At 37.7% G+C, this 25,638-nt stretch overlaps 1 protein-coding gene across 13 annotated transcripts in view; it reads left to right on the plus strand.

Annotated features, from left to right (window-relative positions):
* The window catches only part of FKTN (fukutin), a 70,303-nt gene that overhangs the window by 14,950 nt on the left and 29,715 nt on the right, over positions 1 to 25,638 (plus strand). For 8 of the 13 annotated variants that reach the window (XM_070596024.1, XM_070596027.1, XM_070596020.1 and 5 more), the window contains exons 3-5: positions 2,321 to 2,380; positions 7,091 to 7,294; positions 24,498 to 24,775. In XM_070596024.1, coding sequence (XP_070452125.1) covers positions 2,321 to 2,380; positions 7,091 to 7,294; positions 24,498 to 24,775 — 542 coding nt within the window. The remainder of the gene's footprint in view (positions 1 to 2,320; positions 2,381 to 7,090; positions 7,295 to 24,497; positions 24,776 to 25,638) is intronic. The other 5 variants (XM_070596030.1, XM_070596032.1, XM_070596031.1 and 2 more) reach the window with 1 other exon arrangement.

Genomic DNA, 25,638 nt, shown 5'->3' on the forward strand with positions numbered 1-25,638 from the left:
AGGACAGATGCTGATGGAAGTGTAGATGCTTCCTGTATGTTATTAGCATGAAAATAAGATACTATCTGTAAGGAGTACAAGTAATTTCTCTATGTCAACAGGAAAAAAAATGCTTTATTTAAAAATAATAAGGGTAGTTAAACTAATAGATGCTGAAGTACCAACTTTTACAATGTTTTCAGTTTTGTTGAGGAGAATGTTTAAACTTTTGGCTTTTTGTTAAACTTCAGGATCTCACTTATACATAGGGTTTGAACTCAAACTTCAGGGAAGTAGAGATGCATCCTCGGTATTCTAATACAGTTTCTCCTGACGTAGGAAGAGAACCCAAATTTTGTAAACTTTGTTTACTGATTGTATCTAAATTGCATTTCTCATTTGTTCAGTGAACAACATTTTGTGGAATATTCTTAAATAAAGAAAATTCACACAAATAAAAATGATTTCTAGTTCAATTAAATTTGTTTGATTTGTTAGCAGAAGAGTACAGAATAGTAGCCTTGATCAGTACTAAATTATAAGTCAGCATCATCGACATAAAACCATAATTGTAGATCATCCTTGAACTGCAAGATGATTTAGAAAGACACTTGAGATTATGTGTTAGAGCTAGGGCAAGAATGAAAAATTAGTTTTATCTTTGGTCCCAACCCACACCTAGTAGCAGTAAATGCCTGCAGTGGTAAATGTTGGGAAGGACTACAAAGCTTTTCAGCCTCTTCAGGAAAAAGTATTCCAATATCTGTCATTGGTCAGGGAAGAAGAGATTTGCTGTCTTGGAGTTTAGGAGGCCTGCTTCTATCCGTTTCTCAGGCCTCATCACAATTCCTTTTGGCCCAGCTGGTTAGACAAGTTTAGTCTTTCTCTGATCCCTTAAATGAGGTCTGAGTAATCTAGTTTTCTGTAGCACTGAAGATAAGGAACCAATATTTTATATGTATTGGGTCTGCTCAAATTCCATAGATGGGTACAGTTGACTCTTCAGATTCCCAGATGGCCAACAAGGTCTTTGAAATAAAAACTCTTGTAGTATGGTGGCCTTGAGAGCATTTTCTGTGAGTTCCAACTTTCAAGTAATTGGCTTGCAGCTCACACCACAAAGGAAAGGACATGTCTCCAGGACCCTCAAGGGGATGTTCAGTTGTTCATTGTTTCTTACTGTACCTAACAGGATAGTGTGAGTATAATTCTGTATGCCCATTCAATCTGTATTTATTTGCAGGAGTACAGAGAAAAACAGAACACAGGTTCTACTCTCAGGGAACTCATACTTCGACAGAAGTGGCAACAGCAGTAGTTCTTGAGTTTGGTGCCTAGATAATCCCCAGTTTGAATCCTCATTCAGTTGTTTGGCTTTTAGCAAGTCATTTAACTTCTTTGAGCCTCAGTTTCTTTAAGTGGGGCTAATAGCAACTTTGCTGTTTGAGAGAACGTATGTAATGCATCTAACTTAGTATCTGATGGTAGATGCTCAGAAAATTGTAGTTATTAATAGCTTACATTTTCTAGTGTTCTTAAGGTTTACGTTAGAGTTTGGTAAATAAAATCATATTCAATTATAATGTTCTTATGAACTTATAAAATACTTTGAAAGCAAGAGGAGAAAGAATGTCTGAAGGTCTAGAGACAAGAGGAAGAATGTATTTTAGAACTTATCAGATGAAAACTAGTAATGCTTTCTTTCTTCTGATTCTCTAGACCTGAATACTTTTAAAAATATTATTTAAAAAAGCCTCAACGTTTGAAATTATGATGTGTGTTAGGAAAAGTGTGGGCCCTGGAGCTGTCTGTGAAACAGAAATAATAATGCTTGCTTTGTAGGAGTGTCATGCAGGATAGAGGAGAATGCATAATTCATACGTGGAAATGTCAAACTCAGTACACTTAGGAGCTGCTCAATAAATATTACTATACTTTTTTTTATCACTTTGCCAAGGTCTACAAATATTATCCCAGTGTGTGGAGATAAGTCCAAGTTAGGGATATGGAGCTAAATGGATAAACCCTAATTCCAAAGAGATAGCAAGGAGTTAACTATTCCCTGAGAGAAATTAATTAGTTCAGAGATGTTGACCATATATACCTTATTGTTCTGTAATTTAATTAACAATACTGCAGTCTGTCAACTGTTTTCCGTCTTGGGTTGTTGTATAATTGTAGAACTCTTAGCTCATGACCATATGAAAATAGGTATTTGGATAATGCTTTTTGGATAATGATGATGAGCCTGTTATATAGTTTGAATCTCACACTTACCCTAAATGTAATGTTGCATGCTTGGCTTTGAATTTACTAAGATGTTATTATGTTAACTTTCTAGAATGGAGCCGGTTTATCAAAATCCAAAGGAAGCCAAATTGGATTTGATAGCATACAGTGGGTATGTACAATAAGCAAGAAATTCCTCAATTGCAATGTTCGTTTAGTTCGTTTCTTTATTTACTTGCCAAGTCTTTGTTGAATGATGACAATAGCAATAGCTATGCTGGTGGGGAGTGGAGGCAGGTGGTAGAGGAGGAGCAGGCCCTGTGCCAAGTGCTGTGCATGCATTATCTCATTCTGTCCTTATGGAAGCTTTAAGTTAGTACACATCGTCATCCTCAGTTCACTTGGAACACGTAAGATTAGTTGGTGAATAAGTGTCTGAGTCCACATTTTAACTGTTTGCCCCCCAAACCTCAATCACTGAGCTATGATGCTTCCTTAAATGAGTAAATATGTGAATAAGAATTGAACTATGAATAAGGGATAAAATAATGATTAGAAATAAAAATCTATTCAACACGTTTCTGTTATGAGATAAGGGAAACTAGCAATATATACAATATGTCCCTGTTTTGGTTTAAAAATTGCAGCACCTGCACATTTATAAAATATTATAAAAAATGTTACCCTTTTCTAACTAAATTTAGAATGAAAAACAATGTTAGGTTAGTAATAAAAAATTGCATTTATCCTGTTAGTATACATTTTGCATATGACTGGATCCTTCTTGTAGTTGCCCTTCAATCTTTGGCTTCTGTTTAACCAGAGACACAAAAGGCTTTAGATTAGAAGTGGACTTTCAAGTCACCGAGCAGTGATAAAGTAGTGATAATTTTAGGTCACTGCTGACACCAATTGGATTTGAACTACTGTTTAAAAGGTAAAATCTGGGATATCCTATTATCGTGCTCCTCAACTATCAAGTCTAGAAGTATCAATGTGAACTTTTAATTTATTAAAAATAGCGGATTTTGGGGCTGGCCCCATGGCATAGTGGTTAAGTTCGGCGCGCTCTGCTTTGGTGGCCCAGGTTTGTGGGTTTGGATGCAGGGTGCAAAGCTAGCACCACTTGTCAGCTGTGCTGTGGCAGCAACTCACATATAAAGCAGAGGAAGACTGGTGCAGATATTAGCTCAGGGCTAATCTTCCTCAGCAAAAGAAAAGGAAGATGGGCAGCAGATGTTAGCTCAGAGCTAATCTTCCTCAGCAAAAAAAATAGCAGATGTTTTGCCCTGTGAACTTAGGGTAGTCTGAGAGGAAAGAGAAGTGTGATACACTTGAAATTAATACTCCTCAGTCACAATTTAAAGACTCCAGCAGACTGAATAAAAAGGCACATTTTGTGTACTTCTCTCTAGCTCTGCTCTACCTCCAGCCCACTCTTAAGGAAAACATACACATAACACTTGGACCAGATTTATTGTCTTGTGTATGCAATAATTTGTTGAGATTTGAAATTCAGTATTTAACAGCTGGGAACTATACCTGTCTGAAAGTAATGGAGGTGCTCTATCATATCATATCTAAAATGTGATGATACTGACATTAATAATGTAAACTTTTCAAATTTGCCATTTATTAAAAATCTTCATATGTGCACTAAAAGAGTATGTTCAGAAAAAGTTTTAAAACTGTAATAGCTTCAATGGGATAGTAGCCTTTACTTTGTCTGGCTTAACTGGCAACATTCTGACAACATCCCCCAAACCTTTAGTATATAAAGCAGTCAATGGGGGTACAAATTCACTGATACGTTTTAAAATGGAATTTGTGTGTCATTTAAAGCTTAAAATAACAGAGAAAAGTAGAGCAGTCCCATCTTTTTCATCCAGGAAATGACCCTTGAGGTGGAAGAAAATAATGGATTTTTAAAAAAGGATTTAGGGGCCAGCCCAGTGGCGCAACAGTTAAGTTTGCATGTTCTGCTTCGGTAGCCCGGGCTTCACCAGTTCAGATTCCGGCTGCGGACCTATGCACTGCTTGTCAAGCCATGCTGTGGCAGGTGTCCCACATATAAAGTGGAGGAAGATGGGCATGGATGTTAGCTCAGGGCCAATCTTCCTCAGCAAAAAAGAGAAGGGGGGAGGATTGGCAGCAGATGTTAGCTCAGGGCTAATCTTCCTCAAAAAAAATTTTTTTTTAAATAAAAAAGGATTTACTTCCAGGGTAAATGAGCAAAAAACTAAAGAGCACCTTACTACAGTCAGTGAATTCTCTTTGTTAAATACATTGCATAGTACTAAAAAATCATTCTTTATTATATTTGTAAAATCATGGGAAAGGGAGAAATACTAAAATACTTTGTTCTAATATTTTTGAAGGAATGAAAGGTGAAGTCTGATCAGTAAGTGAGATATGAACCCTGATAAAATCCAGAATGAGTTATTAAACAAGTGACTTGAGAACGCTTAGAAAAGAAAATGGTGATTATTAGGAACTAGCTTTCACAAAGAACAAGTCCTGCCGAGCCCTTTTAGGTTCTGATAAAATTGTAATACACTGGCAGATGAATAGGCTATTACAGTCTCAGCACATCCTGTTTGCAGCAAGACGTTTTTCTTTCTTGTAAATGAAATGAATTACTGAAGGCCAGATGATAATAGCCGTGTTGATTTAGAATTAATTGGATTTAGAGTCAATTGGACAGCTGTTTCCAAGGAGCATTGATAACAACTGGGAAGGCATATTGAGAAGGCGAGTTATCGAGCCTCTCCTTGACCCTGCCCTAATCTGTATTTATATTAATAATTATAAAGAAGCCATAAATGTGTTCATCATGTTTGCATTTAACACCAAGTTGAAAGAGATTCATTCAACAAACATTTATTAAGCACCTTATATGTACTAGTGGCTGTCATCTCCTCTTTCTTCCAAGACCATTTCTTTCTCTTTTATCCTGCTAGGGTAAAGCAGAGAAAGCAGTAACCATGAAAGGAAAAAAATTTGTTAGACTATCAAAATTTAAAACTACTCATCAAAAGACAGCATTACGAAAATGAATAGACATGCCACAGACTAGAAAATATTTGCAAAACATGTACCTGATGAAAGACTGGTATCAAGGATAATCAAGAGTTCCTACAACTCAGTAATAGTTTTTTGTTCATACTCTATCAGATTGAGGAAGTATCCTCTTCCTGGTTTGCTGAGAGTTTTTAATCATGAATAGGTATTGAATTTTGTCAGATTTTTTCTGTATTGAAATTATCATGGATTTTTCCCCCCTTTATTCTGTTGATATGATGAATTTCATTGATTGATTTTCAAATGCTACCTTTCATTCCTGGGATAAACCCTACTTGGTTATGATACTTTTTTTGGGTCGTCTTCTTTAGCCCCTGGAGTTGATTTTCTGGTATCTTGTTAGGGGGTTTGCATGTATGCTCATGAGGTGGGAGATCTGTAATGTTCTTTTTGGGTGATGTCTTTGTCAGATTTAGTGGTCAGGATTACACTGGTTTCATAAAATGAGTTAGGAAGGATTCCCTCCTGCTCAGTTTTCTGGAAGAGTTTTTGTAGAATTGGTCTTATTTCTTCCGTAAATCTTTGATAGAGTTCACCAATGAACCATCTGAGTCTGGAGTTTTTGCTTGTTGTTTTGAGTCAGATATTTTGTTTTTAATAGCAAATTCAGTTTCGTTAATAGGTGTGGGGCACTTCAGATGTCCTGTTTCATCTTGTGGTAGTTTTGCTAATTGTGTTTTTTAAGAAATGTGTCCATTTCATCTAAAGTTGTTGAATTTTTTGGCGTGAACTTGTTTATTTTAACTTTTTACTTAGCTGTCTCTCCCACTGAGAGATAATAAACCCCTCTAGAGCAGAGATTATGGTATTCTTGGTGTTTGCATAATACTCTACACTAAAACAAATGATGAGAGACTGATTCCTAGCTTTACGTCATTTTTTTCTATCCTTATAATTCTTGATATCCTTTTCTATTTATTTATTATCTTTTGTATGTTTTAATAAGTTTCTTCAGATTTTGTGAATAAAAGTTTATCTTTAGTTCCGTGAAGCACCTTTTTCATGGGCATACATCCCTTTGAAACCATAATTGCTTTCATTGAAGTGGGCTTTTAAGCAATGTATATATATATATATATAATGTATGCCAGTTATTCTATTTATCTTTGCTACTCTTAGGTATTATTTACTGCTAAGTGTGATTTAGTCTGTTTCCATTCTAATTTTGAAATTTATTTTTTTCAGTAGAAGACTCTACTTATTATCCGGCAGGTTTCTATTGAAAAATATTGCTATATTATTAGAAAATCAGACTATATATGGGAATGGTTAAGCAAGCAATGTATTTTAGTTTGAGTCTTTTGCTTAGAAAGATTGTTAAGCAGAATTACAAATATGAAGAAAAGTAGCATGTACAATTGATTTTTGGTTTTGAAAAGGTTGACATGATTGATTTTTAAAAGCTGACAGATCTGGTATTTCCTCTCTCACTTTTGCTTGAAAAGATTTAGTTAATACCAGGAGAATAATTTGTAAGCCCAAAGTTTTCATCTCCGATACCACTTTCTCTACGAGGATTTTCTTTTTTGATGTACAGTTGATTAGTAGCTTACTGTTACTTTGTAATATGTTGCAAATATTATTACTATAGCATATTTTACCTTGTGTTGTAAATATTTGTTCATCTTCTTGAGAGTGGGGACCATGTATTATTTGTTTATTTTGTATAGCACAATAATAAGGATGGTATCTATTGAGTAAACACCCCATATATTCTTACAAAATCAATGAATAGAATTTTAAGAGATAGATTGTTGTATTGGTTTAGTAGAATTAAGGGAATTTTTTTCCTCTCAAACAGCGTGCAGTTAAAAAATTTATTATGCTAACATCCAGTCAAAATGTACCTGTGTTCCTTATTGATCCTTTGATTCTGGAATTGATTAATAAAAACTTTGAACAAGTCAAAAATACTTCTCATGGCTCTGCTTCAGAATGCAAGTTTCTCTGTGTTCCAAGAGACTTTACTGCATTTGCGCTGCAGTATCACCTGTGGAAGAATGAGGTAAGATGCGTTGCTTTCCGAAAATGGAATGTGGCTTTTACAAAATAGTATGGGATTAAACCAGTTTAAAATGTAAAGCATTTAAAAGTTTTCTTAAAGTGTTTTATAAATGGTATCAGGAATATTTTCAGTTATAAGTAACAGAACACAATTAATAATGGCTTAAGCAAATAGAGGATTTACTTTTCTTGGATGACAAGAGGTTAAAAGTTTGGTGGCTGTTGGTGTTAGTTCAGCTGCCCGCTGATGCCAGGGCTTGCATCACTGACGTTCTTTCTTCATCTCCCTCATCATCACAAGGTAGCTGTCACAGCTTAAAGGTGTCATATCCATGTTCAGGGCGGGAAGATGAGAGGAAGGGATGATGACACTATCCATCCTTTGAAGGAAAAGTTCTCTCAGAAGCTTCTGGTAAACTGCCTATAGTTCACCAGCCAGAACTGTATTCCTGTGTCTCCTTGTTGTGATGGAGGCTAAAGAGACAGGTATTTAGCACTTCTATCAGTGCAGGCTGGCAAGTAGGAGGGATTTGGTGATGAATGTTCAGTATCTGCCGCGTCAGGTATATGTGAGGTTGTCTCCCTAGTCTGTCGCACTGTTCTTCGCACTTTGCAAGAGCACAGTACTGGTTTGATGCTCCAATGGAGTGCTTCTGAGGTGTGTCCAAAAGTCCAAACTGATATTTTCATCCTGCTTGATGGTTACAAGGCAGAAGTCAGACAGTAGCCAAAAAAGCCCATCTCTACTAAACAGGTCAAAATTTTGCTTACTTCTTTATTTGGAATACCTCTAACTTCTCAATTTCACTGTTTGTCATTCTGAGGAGTTATTCAACTAAGAGTAGGAAAATTAGCATCAGAATAAATGAAGTCACTAGTCAGCCCCCCATGATGGATAAGCACCAGTTCTGCAGTGGGATCTGTTTTCCTTGTGTTCACCCCTGCGGGGTGGGGCTTAACACTCCAGGGTGATGGTGTGGGCTGGGAAAGCGGTGTGAACTGCGCATTTCCTTGATTGCCCCAGACTCATACGCAGGGCCTCGAGAGAATAGGCTCTGACTTTTTTCTGGCCTGTGGTTCTTTCAGGCAGTGATGCCCATGATGAAACAGATGCTGTGTATATCAAAGTGCAAGATTTTTGTTTGCTTACTTGTTTTTTTCTTTCCTCCCAATTTTATATTTTGAAAATATTTAAACTTATGGAAAAGTTAGGACAGGATATTTTAAATTTAATTTTTATTTGTAATCAAAATAATATTAGTACTAAGTTTAAAAAGCCAGATAGAAATGAAGCGCTCATAATGAAAAGGGCAGTATCTGCCTCCTCTCCCCATCCCTGTTCCCTCTCGTTCAGCCAACCACTTTCAACTCCCTCTACCCTGTTCATCTTCTCATTAATAAATTAAATGTTTATACTTTTAAAAATGTTTCTTATTTAGATTATGAATTATGAGAATTTAGCTCTTATGTCCCTTTTGGCTCATACATAAACACACACAAGCTCGTGCACATGTGCACGCACACACACACATTCTTCTCTCATCGTCATCCTAAAATGACTGTATCGTATTTTGTAGTTAAATCAGTGTTACCTTATTATGAGTAGATAGATAATCACACAGATGCTACCTAGTTTACACTGATAATATTCCTTTTCTTATACAACTCTTTTTTTCTCCCTTTTTGTTCCCTAGTTTTCTGTGTATCTATCAATAATCTATCCATGAACTCTGCAACAAAAACATAAAACTCTCAGTGGGATCTAACACATCAGATAATCTCTTAGGTCCATTTTTTTCCTTGGAGACGTCCCTCCTAGAGCTCTTGGTCTTTCTGCCCTAATACAGACTGATCTGCTGGGCAGATACTGTACTGTAACTCCCCTTCACAACACTTTAGGAATTCTCTTCTGAGAAAGGGTGTATGGGAGGTTGAAACCTTGCATATCTGAAAATCTTTCTTTTTACCTTGCACATTTGATATCTAATTTGGTGTATATAATGTTAGCTCCTGCTGTGTAACAAATCACCCTAAAATTTAGTGGTTGAAACAACAGCCATTTATTTAGCTCATGGTTCTGTGACTTGGCAGTTTGCTAGGATTCAGCCGGGCAGTTCTGGTCTCGGCTAAGCTCGCTTATGCAGCTGCCAGCCAGCTAGGCACTCTGCTTCTTCTGGATGACTGGCAGATGGGGCAGTGGAGGTGCCTGGGCTGTGTGTCTTTCATCATCCAGGCTAGTCCAGGCTAGTCCAAGAAAGCAAAAGCATGCAAGATCTCTTGACATTGTTAAAATATTAAGATTTCTTATCCATGAATATGATATTTTCAGGTATCCTTTGATATTCTTTAATAGGATATTCTAATTTTTCTTACAGATTTTGTGCATCTTTAGTAAGATTTATTTCTTGCTACCTTATAGTTTTGAGTGTGTATGTGGGAGGAGGGGGCGGGGGTTAATGTGGATATTTTTCCTCACCTGTTTCCAGTTCATTATTTTAGGCGAATGAGAATGCAATTGACTTTGGTATTTTGATCTTGTTTCCCAGCAACTGTATTGAACTCTGAACTCTTAAAATAAACTCTAATAGTTTCTCCCTCTCACTCCCCTCCCGTCCCACTTTCCCTCCCTCTTTCTTTTTCTCTCCCTCTTTCTCTTTCTTTGAGTGTAGAGCATTGTGTTCTCTGACAAAAAGACATTTTGGTCTCTTCCTTTCCAAGTCTAATACTTAATTTCTTCTTCTTGTCTTATTGATTTAGGTGGGACCCTCAGGGTACTATTGAATAAAAATGTTCTTTCTTTCTGATCTTTTTATTGCTTGGATGTTAGACTTCCAGAATTGATCCTTTCATCTTATCTTTGCTCTTTAATTTTTCATCTCTTTGTCTGTTTACTTTTAAACAAAACCTTTAACAATGCCATTGATTTTTTTCATATTTTTGCTTGAGCTTTTCATATGTTTATTTTCTAAAAGCTCTGTGTACTCTGATTATTTCTTATAATAGCATTGTTGTTTCATGGATACAGTTTTATTTTTTTACTCTGCAGATTTTAGAGTTTTGGTTTTTTAAAAAAGTTTTTTGCTCCATGCTACATTTTTTTTCTAAATCCCTTCTTTGTGGCTGCTTGTTTCTTGGTATGGTTGTTTGTTTTATTTTATTTGTCTGTTTTGCATGAGACAGATTTGCTACAATGCTTGTTGATCTTTGTCTGTTCATATTTAAGAATGAGGCACTGAAAACCAACTGGAAGCCTTTCATTATGTTCAGGCCCTCATTAATTGGTGGGTTTTACTCCAGGGTAATAAGAGTATGCAGCTTCTGTCACTGGAGGGACTCCTAAATGTCAGTATCTGTAGGTCATTCCTATCGGACTATTTGATTTCCTCATAGGAAAAGCCTACAGGTTTATAAACCTTTTTTACAAGGAGTATTTTATAATGCTCCTTTGTTTTCCCAAAATGAAGTTCCTAGAAATTATGACCTACCTGCGTACATAATCCCCCAAATCAATATAATGTCTTAACTATAATATAAAGTAGAAATAAAAGGAAATGTATATTTCAGTGTGTAAATACTCAGGCATGACTGCCCTGGAAGACGTAATGAAGAAATTCAGGTCTTACACTTGTCACTAGGACCGCTGAATGTGATAGCTTCAAACATAGACTCGTGTTATGAATGATGTTGTTAGTAATGTGGTTTTCAAAAATAGTGAACAAGTTTCCAGCAACAGAAAAATAAAACTGTCTCTCCTTTAACATGGCTATTGTATTCCTGGGAAATGGAGGCTTAGATAATTATAGACAAAGTTTTCACTATATGATTATCTGATAAAACATTGAAATTATGTAGAACACAGGGTAGATTTTTGTATTTTGGCTTGTAGGATGTCTGATGTTCCTGGCTTAGGCCTTTAAATGCCAGTGTGTCCCCCTCAATCATTATGATAACCAAAAATATCTCCACAAATTTCTAAAATCTCTCTTGGGTACAGTACCACTTGCTTTGAGAACCAGTGCTTTAGAAGAAAGGGAATATGCCAAAATTGGCAGAACTGATATGATCACAGTCAGTGGGAGCAGCAGAGGGTCAGCAATACCCAGAAAAAGCACACAGGTTCATGTTTACCTTTTATACATAAGGCATCCTACAGAGCGCTTGGGCAGTCCTCCCTAAACCTTCTCCCAGGACAGAGCAGATTACATCACTAGATCTAATTACTATAGACTTCATTTGTATGTGATTTTTCTTTATTAGTACCATTACCATAAAGTGAGCGAATCATGGCCAAGGCAGCGGGGAGTGGATTTGTGCAGTACAGCCTTGACCTAGGCCTTTACTCTGATCAGAGCAGCTCCTTTGTTCTTGACTTTTTCTCTCTCACGATTCTTAGAAGGCAAGCCTTTTCATAGCTCTGCCTGTTTTGTCTGTCAGTTTTTGTCCTCTGCAACCCATGGTCTGATTCCTCTTCAAGTTCTGGCTGGCCTTTTAAATTTTTCCTGGATTTACCAACTTAGAATGCTTTTCTTTCATCCTGTCTGGTGGATTCCTTCTGTGAATTAGCCACTCTCACCCTCAATCAGTACTTTCTACCTCTTAGGTATACCAAGAAAGTAAAGGAAAAAGGGGAATCCTACAGTGGATAATTCTAACATAAGGAGAATCAAGGTGAAATTGTATTAGCTAGGGTAAGCTACATTAGTTGCTGTTAAAAACAACCCTAAAATCATATTGACTTACCACAAAGGAGTAATTGTCTTTACACACAATCCAGGGTGGATTTTCTTGGTCAGGGATATTCCTGGATGACTTTCCTCGCAGTGGAGACCTAGGGTTATCGGCTGTTTCATTTGTGCGGCTTTCCCATCTTGGAGTTCTTTGCTTCCCTACATGTGAATGGAAGAGGGGAACATGGAAGAACTTATGGGATATTGTAAAGCCAGGCCCAGAGGTGGTGTGTGATGCTTCCTTCCACATTTTTTTTTTTATTGAGTTAATGATAGGTTACAATCTTGTGAAATTTCAGTTGTACATTAATGTTTGTCAGTCATGTTGTAGGTGCACCACTTCACCCTTTGTGCCCACCCCCCACCCCACCTTTCCCCTGGTATCCACTAAACTGTTCTTAGTCCATAATTTTAAATTCCTCATATGAGTGGAGTCATACACAGATTATCTTTCTCTCGCTGGCTTATTTCACTTAACATGATTCCCTCAAGGTCCATCCATGTTATTGCAAATGGAATGATTTTGTTCTGTTTTACAGCTGAGTAGTATTCCATTGTATATATGTACCACATCTTCTTTATCCATTTGTCTGTTGCTGGGCACTTAGGTTGCTTCCACGTCTTGGCTATCGTAAACAATGCTGCAATAAGCATTGGGGTGCATAGGACTTTTGGGATTGCTGACTTCAAGCTCTTTGGATAAATACCCAGTAGTGGGATGGCTGGATCGTATGGTAGTTCTGTTTTTAATTTTTTGAGGAATCTCCATACTGTTTTCCATAGTGGCTGCACCAGTTTGCATTCCCACCAGCAGTGTATGAGGGTTCCTTTTTCTCTGCAACCTCTCCAACATTTGTTACTATTAGTTTTAGATATTTTTGCCATTCTAATGGGTGTAAGGTGATATCTTAGTGTAGTTTTGATTTGCATTTCCCTGATGATCAGCGATGATGAGCATCTTTTCATGTGCCTATTGGCCATCAGTATATCTTCTTTGGAAAAATATCTGTTCATGTCTCCAGCCCATTTTTTGATTGGGTTGTTTGATGTTTTGTTGTTGAGTTGCGAGAGTTCTTTATGGATTATGGATATTAAGCCTTTGTCAGATATATGACTTGCAAATATTGTTTCCCAGTTAGTGGGTTGTTTTTTTGTTTCAATCCTGTTTTCATTTGCCTTGAAGAAGCTCTTTAGTCTGATGAAGTCCCATTTGTTTATTCTTTCTATTGTTTCCCTTCTCTGAGAAGACATGGTGTCGGAAAAGATCCTTTTAATACTGATGTCAAAGAGTGTACTGCCTACGTTTTCTTCCAGAAGCCTTATGGTTTCAGGTCTCACCTTTAGGTCTTTGATCCATTTTGAGTTTATTTTGGTGAATGGTGAAAAAGAATGGTCAATTTTCATTCTTTTACATGTGGCTTTCCAGTTTTACCAGCACCATTTGTTGAAAAGACTTTCTTTTCTCCATTGTATGCCCTCTGCTCCTTTGTCAAAGATAAGCTGTCCATAGATGTGTGGTTTTATTTCTGGGCTTTCAATTCTGTTCCATTGATCTGTGCACCTGTTTTTGTACCAGTACCATGCTGTTTTGATTACTGTAGCTTTGTAGTATGTTTTGAAGTCAGGGATTGTGATGCCTCCCGTTTTGTTCTTTTTTCTCAGGATTGCTTTAGCAATTCGGGGTCTTTTGTTGCCCCATATGAATTTTAGGATTCTTTGTTCTAAGTCTGTAAAGAATGTCATTGGGATTCTGATTGGGATGGCGTTGAATCTGTAGATTGCTTTAGGTAGAACGGACATTTTAACTATGTTTATTCTTCCAATCCATGTACCTGGAATGTCTTTCCATCTCCGTATGTCGTCATCCAATTCTCTCAGAAAGGCTTTGTAATTTTCATTATATAGGTCCTTCACTTCCTTAGTTAAATTTACCCCAAGGTATTTTATTCTTTTTGTTGCGATTGTGAATGGTATTGTGTTCTTGAGTTCTTTTTCTGTTGGTTCATTACTGGAGTATAGAAATGCTACTGATTTATGCAAATTGATTTTATACCCTGCAACTTTGCTGTAGTTGTTGATTATTTCTAACAGTTTTCCAATGGATTCTTTGGGGTTTTCTATATATAACATCATGTCATCTGCAAACAGCGAGAGTTTCACTTCTTCCCTCCCTATTTGGATTCCTTTTATTCCTTTTTCTTGCCTGATTGCTCTGACCAGGACCCCAGTACTATGTTAAATAAGAGTGGTGATAGAGGGCATCCTTGTCTCGTTCCTGTTTTCAGGGGGATGGCGTTCAGTTTTTGCCCATTGAGTATGAGGTTGACTATGGGTTTGTCATATATGGCCTTTATTATGTTGAGGTAGTTTCCTTCTATGCCCATTTTGTTCAGAGTTTTTATCATAAATAGCTGTTGGATCTTGTCAAATGCCTTCTCTGCATCTATTGAGATGATCATGTGGTTTTTATTCCTCAGTTTGTTGTTGTGGTGTATCACGTTGATTGATTTGTGGATGTTGAACCATCTCTTTGTCCCTGGTATGAATCCCACCTGATCATGATGTGTGATTCTTTTGATGAATTGCTGAATTCTGGTTGCCAAGATTTTGTTTAGAATTTTTGCATCTATGTTCATCAGTGATATTGGCCTGTAGTTCTCTTTTTTCGTGGTGTCCTTGTCAGGTTTTGGTATCTGCGTGATGTTGGCCTCATAGAATGTGTTAGGAAGTGTTCCATCTTCCCTAATTTTTTGGAATAGCTTGGAAAGGATAGGTATTTAATCCTCTCTGAAAGTTTGGTAGAATTCCCCAGGAAAGCCATCTGGTCCTGGGGTTTTATTCTTTGGGATGTTTTTGATTGCTGTTTCAATCTCTTTCCTTGTGATTGGTCTGTTCAAATTGTCTGCCTCTTCTTGAGTGAGCTTTGGGAGATTGTAGGAGTCCAAGAATTTATCCATTTCCTCTAGGTTATCCATTCTGTTGGCATATAGTTTTTTGTAGTATTCTCTTATATTCTGTTGTATTTCTCCAGAGTCTGTTGTTATTTCTCCTCTCTCATTTCTGATTTTGTTTATTTGAGCTTTCTCCCTTTTTTTCTTTGTAAGTCTGGCTAGTGGTTTGTCAATTTTATTTATCTTCTCAAAAAACCAGCTCTTTGTCTCATTGATCCTTTCTACTGCCTTTTTCGTTTCAATAGTATTTATTTCTGCTCTGATTTTTATTATTTCTCTCCTTCTGCTGACTTTGGGCTTCATTTGTTCTTTTTTCTCTAGTTCAGTTAGGTGTGCTTTAAGGTTGCTTATTTGGGATTTTTCTTGTTTGTTAAGATGTGCCTGTATTGCGATGAATTTTCCTCTTAATACAGCTTTTGCTGCATCCCATATGAGTTGGTATGGCATGCTATCATTTTCATTTGTTTCCAGGTATTTTTTTATTTCTTCTTTAATTTCTTCAATGATCCATTGCTTGTTCAGTAGTGTGTTGTTTAGTCTCCACATCTTTGTGCCTTTCTCAGCTTTTTTCTTGTAATTAATTTCTAGCCTTATAGCACTATGATCTGAGAAGATGCTTGTTATTATTTCAATTTTTTTAAATTTGTAGAGGCTTGCCTTGTTTCCCAACATATGGTCTATCCTAGAAAATGTTCCATGTGCACTTGAGAAGAATGTGTATTCAGCTCTTTCAGGGCGAAGTGATCTATATATGTCTATTAAGTCCAATTGTTTTAGTTTTTCATTTATCTCCACTATTTCCTTGTTGATTTTCTGTCTGGATGATCTGTCCATTGATGTGAGTGGGGTGTTGAGGTCCCCTACTATTATTGTGTTGTTTTTAACATCTTCCTTTAGGTCTGTTAATAGTTGCTTTATGAATCTTGGTGCTCCTGTCTTGGGTGCATAGATATTTATAAGCGTTATTTCTTCTTGATGAAGTGTCCCTTTGATCATTATATATTGTCCCTCTGTGTCTCTCTTTACCTGTCTTATTTTGAAATCCACTTGGTCTGATATAAGAATTGCAACACCTGCCTTTTTTTCCTTGCTATTTGCTTGAAGTATTGTCCTCCACCCCTTCACCCTGAGTCTGTGTTTGTCCTTGGGGCTGAGGTGTGTTTCCTGGAGGCAAAAAATTGTTGGATCTTGTTCTTTAACCCATTTTGCCACTCTGTGTCTTTTTATTGGAGAGTTCAATCCGTTCACATTGAGAGTGATTATTGATGCATGTGGACTTAATGCTGTTAATCTGTCGCTCATTGTCTTGTTTTCCTGCGTTTCTTTTCCTGTTTGCTTTAAACTACCCATTTAATACTGCAGTTTCTTATGCTGGGTTTCTTAGATTTTTCCTTGTTTATGATTTGTGACTCTGTTCTGTACTTTATTTTAGTGTCTACCTTGAAGTTTGTATTTAGAATCTCATGTATAATATAGTCTATTCTCTGGTGGTCTCTTACTTACTTCACCAGTACTGATTTAGACCCTTTGCTCTTCCCCTCCTAAATAATTATTTTCATTTTTTATTCCAACTCGTCTTATTAATTGGTAGTTAGAGTGATAAGATCGTCCTTGCTTTGGTAGTTTCCTTACCTTTACCCTAATGCTATAATTGAATATTTGCTATCCTGTTCTGGTTCTATCCATCGGTCTCCGTAGTCTGTGGATTGTGTCTCCTTTCTCCCTTTTTTCTTTTTTCAGGTATGAGAGCCTTCTTGAGGATTTCTTGTAATGGAGGGCTTTTAGTTACAAATTCCCTTAACTTTTGTTTGTCTGGAAAAGATTTAATTTCCCCCTCGTATCTGAAGGAAATTCTTGCTGGATAGAGTATTCTTGGCTGAAGATTTTTATCCTTTAAAGCTTTGAATATGTCACTCCAGTCTCTCCTAGCTTGTAGGGTTTCTGTAGAGAAATCCACTGACAGTCTGATAGGGGTTCCTTTATAGATTATTCTCTTTTTTTTTTTCTTACTTCCCTGAGTATTCTTTCCTTATCTTTCCTTTTTGCCAATTTTACTACTATGTGCTGTGGGGTAGCTCTTTTTACAGTGACAAATCTAGGAGATCTAAAACTCTCCTCTACACACATTCTCCGTCGATCCCTAGATTTGGGAAGTTTTCTTCAATAATTTCGTTAAGCACACTTTCTGCTCCATTTTCCTTTTCCATATTCTCGGGAATTCCTATGATCCTTATGTTCTTACTCCTCATTGAGTCCATTATCTCCCGGAGATTTTCCTCATTTTTTTTAATCCTTAGTTCTCTTTCTTCCTCTGTCTGGAGCCATTCAGCCTGTCTATCTTCGATTATGCTAATTTGCTCTTCTATGGAGTCTACCCGGGCATTCAGGGAATCCGTATTCTGTTTTATCTGGTCCATTGTGTTTTTCATCTCAAGTAATTCTGTTTGATTCTTCTTTATGATTTCAATCTCTTTTGTGAAGTAACTCCAGAACTCGGCTTGTTTCTCTATCTTTCTCTCTACCTCATTGAGTTTTTTGATTATAGCTGCTCTGAACTCATTATCACTTAGTTTACCTAATTCCAAGTCCTCAGGACTTAATTCTATGTTTTTATTGTTTTCCTTCTGGTCTGGGGCTTTTATAAATTGCTGGATGGTAGAGGAGCGGTTTTTTCTCATGGTGGTAGAATTCAGTTGCAGTTACAGCCTGTCGCCACTAGATGGGGGTCGGGAGCGGCATGTTAGCTCTCCGCCTTGGGGCAAGATGGCTGCGCCCACTGGCTTTGCCAGGGGGGAGGGGCTGTTACTCACACGCGCCTGTCTGGGTTCAGATCAGTTCTGTTCTCTGGTCTCCCAAGGCCCTTGATTTATGGGGTCCCCATGGACGGAAGCTTTCCCCCTGTCAGCGGGTCTCTACTGAATCAGTGGCAGGAGTCCTGGATGATCCCCCCGGTCATGTGGCCCCTCCCCCGCTCCTTCCCGACCTGCACCGCAGCCATCACAGACTCTAGGGGAGGGAGCGATGTTCTCTCCTACCAGCACCTCCGAGGCTGTAAGCAAGGTTTATGATCTCCACCTTCTTGGTATTGTAGGTCTCTAACGAGCTGGCATTCTGTTTATCCCCTGAAATTCAGTTCTTCCAATCTTTTGTTGTATTTTGGAGGGGAGAGAATCCCGAGTCAGCTTACCCCGCCATTTTGCTCCGCCCCCTTCTCCCTTCCACATTCTTTTGACCAGAACACAATTGAACTCTATATCCATAAAGGAGAAGACAGTTATTATTGCTACTAGTTAGCATTCTCTACCAGAATTATCCTGTTTCTCTCATTTAACAACATAAGCAACAACAAATATCTCTTGAACACCAGCTGGGTATCACTCTGTTGATTCTTATGGTTGAGAAACTTGCAGTCTGTTAGTGGAGTTTAAACAAACGATTAAAAAACAGTACAATCAATACTATGATAGAGGATTGTGTTACGAGAGCATAGACAAAGATACACCTGATCCAAATGACAACATTCAGTGTGATGTGAATAAAAAGCACCTTTGAAAAATGTTCATGAATGCTATGCTGTTAAGATAAACTTCCAGACGTAGTTCCATCATTTAATAACTTTCATGTCTAGTATTACCACTTAGAGCTTTATTTTCCATAACTGTAGGCTAGGCATAATAATATCTTCCTTGCTGACCTCACATAGTTTCTGTGGGCAGCAGATGAGATAATGAATGTGAATGAGCTTTGTACACATTATATAAATATAGACTAGAGAGGTAATGTGGAAAGAACCTAGGATTTGATTGGATAAGACCTAAATGCTGGCAGTGGCTTTGCCTCTTATTAATTTTGTTTCTTTAGACTTCTGTGAGTCTGTTTCGTTATCTATAATACCTGTGCTGCTTCTTTTATAAGATAGAGGTCATATGTAAATGCAATAATATTTGTAAAAGTTCTTGGAAATTGTGAATTCTTATTAAAATATAAGGCGTTCTTAACAATTAATACTGTTTAATCATCTGTAGTACTCTTCTTTTGAGTTTAGGACTAAAACTCTACCATATCGATTAATCTTGTTATAAGATTTACCCTGTAACTAATGATGTTGGAAAAATGCACTTTGTTTTATCGTATGTCTCAGTTCCTTTTCTTTTCTTTTCTTTTTTATTGTGGTAACATTGGTTTATCACCATACACCTGTGCCTGATTACCCTTTTCACCCTCTGTTAACTACCAATCCCATCTCTGTCTCTATGTGATTATTGTTGTTTTTCTCTTCTGTAAGTGAGATCATACAGTATTTGACTTGCCCCCTCTGATTTATTTCACCTAGGATAGTATCCTCAAGGTCCATCCATGTTGTCACAAATGGCCGGATTTCATAGTTTTCTATGGCTGAGTAGTATTCCATTGTGTATATTACCACATCTTCTTTATCCATTTGTCCCTTAATGGGCACCTAGGTTCCTTCCAAGTCTTGGCTGTTGTGATTGAGGCTGCGATGAACATAGGGGTGCATGTGTCTTTAGGTATTCGTGTTTTCATGTTCTGTGGATAAGTACCCAGCAGTGGAATAGCTGGATTGTATGGTAATTCTATTGTTAATTTTTTGAGGAATCTCCATACTGTTTTCCATAGTCGTTGTACCAGTTTGCACTCCCACCAGCAGTGTATGAGAGTTCCCTTTTCTCCACCTTCTCTCCTACAGTTGTTGTTTCCTGTCCTGTTAATGCTCCTGGACTCTTATTTTTTGGGAGGTTTTTGATTACTCTTTCCATCTCCTTATTGGTGATCGGTCTATTCAAATTCACTGTTTCTTCTTGATTCAGTTTTGGAAGGTTGTATGATTCTAAGAATTTATCCATTTCTTCTAAATTATCCAATTTGTTGGCATATAGCATTTTGTAGTATTCTCTTACAATCTTTTGTATTTCTGAGATGTCCATTGTAATTCCTCCTTTTTCATTTCTGATTTTATTTATTTGAGCCTTCTCTGTTTTTTTCATGGTGAGATTAGCTAAAAGTTTGTCAATTTTGTTTATCTTTTCAAAGAACCAGCTCTTGGTTTCATTGATTTTTTTCTATTTTATTTTAGTCTCGTTTTCATTTATTTCTGCTCTGACTTTTATTAGTTCCTTCTACTGATTTTGGGCTTTGTTTGTTCTTCTTTTTCCAGTTCCTTTAGGTGCTCTCTTAGATTGCTTATTTGAGGTTTTTCTTGTTTGTTGAGGTAAGCCTGTATTGCTGTAAACTTCCATCTTAGAACCGCTTTTGCTGTATCCCATAAATATTAGCATGTTATATTTTCCTTTTCATTTGTCTCCAGATATTTTTTGATTTCTCCTTTGATTTCTTCATTGACCCAGTTGTTGCTCAGTAGCATTTTGTTTAATCTCCACATTTTTGTGGCTTTTCTAATTTTCTTCCTGTAGTTGATTTCTAGTTTCATACTGTTGTGGTCAGAAAAGATGCTTGGTATTATTTCAGTCTTCTTAAATTTATTGAGACTTGTTTTGTGGCCTAATATGTGATCTGTCCTGGAGAATGTTCCATGTGCACTTGAAAAGAATGTGTATTCTGTGGGTTTTGGATGGAATATTCTGTATATATCTACTAAGTCCATCTGGTCTTATATGTCATTTAAGGCCAGTGTTTCCTTTTAGATCTGTTTGGATGATCTATCCATTGGTGTAAGTGGAGTGTTAAAGTCCCCTACTATTATTGTGTTACTATCTATTCCTCCTTTTATGTCTGTTAATAGTTGCTTTATATATTTAGCTGATGCTGTGTTGGGTGCATAGATATTTACAAGTGTTATATCCTCTTGTTGGATTTTTCCCTTTATCATTATGTAGTGCCCTTCTTTGTCTCTTGTTACAGTTTTTGTTTTAAAGTCTATTTTGTCTGATATAAGTATTGCTACCTCAGCTTTCTTTTCTTTGCCATTTGAGTGGAGTATCTTTTTCCATCCCTTCACTTTCAGTTTGTGAATGTTTTTAGGTCTGAAGTATGTCTCTTGTATGCGGCATTTACATAGGTCTTGTTTTTTAATCCAGTCAGCCACCCTATGCCTTTTGATTGGAAAGTCTGTTGACATTGAAAGTAGCTGTTGATAAGTATGTGCTTATTGCCATTCTGTTACTTTTTTTCCTGGATGTTTTAGTAGTTCTTCTCTGTTACTTTCTTATTCTCTTGCTCTCTTCCCTTGTGATTTGATGGCTTTCTTTAGTATTATCTTTGGGTTCCTTCCTTTTAATTTTTTGTATATTTTAGGTTTCTGATTTGTGATTACCATGAGGTTCATATATGATAACCTACATATATAGCAATCTGTGTTATGTTGATGGTCTCTGTAGTTTGACCTCTTGCTAAAAGCTCTACTCTTTTACTCCCCTCCTCCCACATTTTATGTTTTTGATATCATATCTAACCTCTTTTTTTGTGTCTGTGTATCAGTTACCCTCTTATCATGGAAATAGATAATTTTATACTTTTGTCTTTTGACCTTCATATTATCTTTATAGGTGGTTAATCTGTTACCTTTATTGTATATTTGCCATTACCAGTTATATTGTTGCTTTTTTTTTTTTTCTAAATCATTTTCTTATTCCTATTTGTGGTCTTCTCTTTCCCACATAAATAAGTCCCCTTAGCATTTCTTGTAAGACTGGTTTCTTGGTGATAAACTCCTTTAGTTTTTGCTTGTCTAGGCTACTCTTTATCTCTCCTTCCATTCTGAAAGATAACTTTGCCAGGTAGAGTACTCTTGCCTGTAGGTTTTTGCTTTCAGCACTTTAAATATATTGTGCCACTCCCTTCTAGCCTGTAAAGTTTCTACTGAGAAGTCAGCTGATAACCTTATGGGGTTTCCTTTGTGTGTAACTTGTTGCCTTTCTCTTGCAGCTTTTAGGATTCTCTATCTTTAATTCTTGATCTTTTAATTATAATGTTTCTTGGTGTGGGCCTCTTTGGGTTTATCTTGTTTGGTGCTCTCTGTGCTTCCTGTACCTGGATGTCTGTTTTCTTCCTTAGGTTAGGAAAGTTTTCAGCTGTTATTTCTTCAAATAGATTCTCTGCCTGTTTATCTTTCTCTTCTCCTTCTGGGACACTTATAGTATGTATGTTAGTGCACTTGGTCTTGTCCCAGAGGTCCCTTAGACTGTTCTTATTTGTTCTAATTCTTGTTTCTTGTATCTGTTCAGCTTGGGTGATTTCCTCTAATCTTTTATCCAGCTCACTGATCTGTTCTTCTGTATCATCTACTCTGCTATTGAGTCCCTCTAGTGAATTTTTCATTTCCAGTATTGTATTCTCCATTTCTGATTGGTTATTTTTTATATTTTCCAATTCTTTGTTGAAGTTCTGAGTTCATCCATTCTTCTCTCAGGTTCAGTGATCATCCTTGTGACTTTTTGTTTGAACTCTTTGTTGGGTAGATTGTTTATTTCTGTTTTATTTAGTTCTTTTTCTGAAATTTTGTCCTGTTCCCTCACTTGCAATGTGTTCCTCTGTCTCCTCATTTGCCTCTTTCCCTGTGCTTATATCTATGTGTTAGGTGAGTCATCTACATCTTCTGATCTTGGAGAGGTGGCCTTATGTAAGAGATGCCTATGAGCCCCAGCAGTATGCTTCCCCCCATCAGCAGTTCCAAATGTTCCAGGAGTGTCCCCTGTGTGAGTTACATGTGTCCTCCTGCTGTGGCAGGGTTGCTGTTGCTGCAGGGAGTTTAGGCTGTCCCCCTGGCCAGCTGGTTGTAATGCTCAGCTGCATGTGCCTGCTCTGGACCCTTCAGTCACTTTATTGGGTTTGGGGAGCCCTGGCACAGTTGGCTGCAAGGTCTAATAGCACATTCCTGTTGCAGTTTTTAAGTTAAGTGAGTAGGCCCCCAGTGTGGCTGGTTGCTAGGCTCAGGGGCTTACAACTGCTATAGGTCTCCAGCCTGCAAGGCTCTTGTCACCTCTCTCAGGATCTCAGTTGAGTGGGGCTGGCCCCAGGCATGGGAACACTCAGTTGTTTCAGGCTTTGGAAGGTGAGGCCAATCCCCTATGTGACTGTTTGTGTTGCAGAAGTTTGTTGCAGCTTCCAAGCCCCACTGCCCACAGGGCCACATACCTGGTCAACACAGTCCTGCCCCATGCATGTTCCCTGACCCACTGAAGTAGACCCAGTCACCCCACTGCAGAGGCCCCAAACACTCCACCAATGCCCCACACATTCCACCCACTCTTCAAGCGTGTCCTGCCCCTCAGAAGCGGAGCCACTCACCTGGCTGCAGAAGTTCTCTGCACTCTGCCTGTGTGGGCCCACAAGTTGCCTGAGGGCTTGCTGTTGGGTGGGGCCAGGCCTTAGGGCAGGCTGCCCGCCCTGGCTGAGCTGGATTAGATTGGTGCTCTAGGGGTGATGCAGACCCTGGGCTAACAGGCCAGGGGGAGAACTCCAATGGCATCTGCCAGCATCTGTGTCAGAATGCCTGTACTAGGTTACAGTAATGGCTGCTACCAATGTCTCAGTCCCTGAAGAGATCTCACCTCTCACTTAGATGCACCCAGAGCCTATCTGTGTACCTTTCTTTCTGGTGATTTTAGTTTGCTTTCCGAAATGGGTGAATTGTGGGCCCTTTAAGAGCAGGCTTACCCCCCTTATATCCAACAGCTTTTTGGGGGGTATTTCCCATTGTAGTTAGTAGCCAGCAAAGCCAGATATTATGACACTTGTCTCAGTTGTGCTGGGTCCAAAAGCTGCTTATAGCAGTCATACTCACCTGCACAGGTCCGCCACTCCTCCAGAGAAGCCTTCGTACCTTAAGATCACTCCTGGCTAGCTGTTAAGTGCCATGGCTCGCAAAGGTGGCTTTTTTTACCCTCCAGAAAGGAATTTCTAACTCAGTCAGGACTGTCTTTTGTTGTGGGGGTTCTTTTTATCCAGTTTTCAGTTCTCTCTCTGGGGCAGTTGTTCCAAGAGTAGTTGTAAATTTGTTGTGTCTGTGGGAGGAGGTCAGTTCAGAATCCACCTATGCTGCCGTCTTAACACTGTCCCTGCTCAGTCTGTTTTCTAATAATTTGCATTATGATGGCTTCTATTACAGTAGCAGTTTAAGGTGTTGGAATATAAACTATGAGATGAAAGCACTACTTTTTTGAAGCACTGTTGAAGATAAAGGTTATTAGGAAGTTAAATTGAAAATCACAAGTTTAATTTTAAGTACTGTTCTTGTATTAACATTTACTTTATAGATACCAACCAGAGAACAATAAAATGAGCATTCTCATTCCAAGGAAGAAATTTGTATTAATTTTCATCATGAGAGTCTTTGCGCGTGTCTTCCACGCTCTGTAGTTTCTCTTTTTGGTCCTTTCCTTTATTCTCCCACCAACACCTTCCCCTCCCCACCCTCATTTTTAAATCCCCAGGCAAAGAGCAGATTAGCATAAAAATCTGTATGGCTTAATTCAGTGTAAGAATCACTTTAGTTTTGCTACTAGTATTTGGTCTCAAACATTCAAGCGTGATGTGTCTTTGGTTTTAGGAAGGCTGGTTTCGGATAGCTGAAAATATGGGATTTCAGTGCCTAAAGATCGAGAGCAAGGATCCCCGGCTAGATGGGATAGACTCGCTTTCTGGAACTGAAATCCCCCTGCACTACATCTGCAAATTGGCCGCTCATGCCATCCACTTGGTGGTCTTTCATGAGAGGAGTGGCAACTACCTCTGGCACGGCCACCTGCGACTCAAAGGACACATCGACAGGAAATTTGTTCCTTTTCGAAAGTTACAATTTGGTCGTTACCCTGGAGCTTTCGACAGGTAAGTTTGGGGTGTAAAGGGGAAATGTGAAACCTATATTGTCCGCTCATGAATTCTTGCTCTTTTTTACATTTAGTAATGAAATCTAATATATAATTCACAATAATCAGTTTTGAAAGGTAAATACTCAACAGGAAGAAACTCATGCACTTGTACACCAGGAAATATATATAAGAATGTTCATAGAAATGTTCTAATGACCCCAAACAAAACGTTGTATATTCCTAACAGTGAAGTCCTGTAGAGCTAGGAAATGAATGAGCTAGTACCCTGTGCAACAACGTACATGAATCCTACCTTGGTGAGTGACAGAAGCAAGGCATAAAAGCAGACAAATCTTATGATTTATAAAAAGTTCAAACACAGGATAAAGTATGTTCATGGATGTATACTTGCATAGTAAAAGTGGTCAAAAGGTACAAACTTCCAGTATTAAGATCAATAAATTCTAGGGATGTAATGTACAGCATGGCGACTATAGTTAATAATACTATATTGTATATTTGAAAGTTGCTAAGAGAATAGTTTTTAAAAGTTCTCATCACAAGAAAAAAAATTTGTAACTTTGTGAGGTGATGGATGTTAACTAAGCTTATTGTGGTAATCATTTCATGATATATACATATATCAAATCATTATCTTGTATGCCTTAAATGAATACAATGTTATATGTCAAGTATAGCTCAGTAAAACTGCGGGTAAAAAGTAAAAAAGATAAATATATGTAATAATAATATAATACGAAAAAAAAAGAAAAGAGTAAGGAAGAGACACCAGAAAAGACAAAAGAGGATTCCTCTCTAGGGCGATGGATGGAGTGTGATCTGGTAGGACATAGAGAACTGAAGGGAAACTGAAGAAAT

Source organism: Equus przewalskii, chromosome 26, assembly GCF_037783145.1.
Source record: "Equus przewalskii isolate Varuska chromosome 26, EquPr2, whole genome shotgun sequence".
Classification (NCBI taxonomy): domain Eukaryota; kingdom Metazoa; phylum Chordata; class Mammalia; order Perissodactyla; family Equidae; genus Equus; species Equus przewalskii.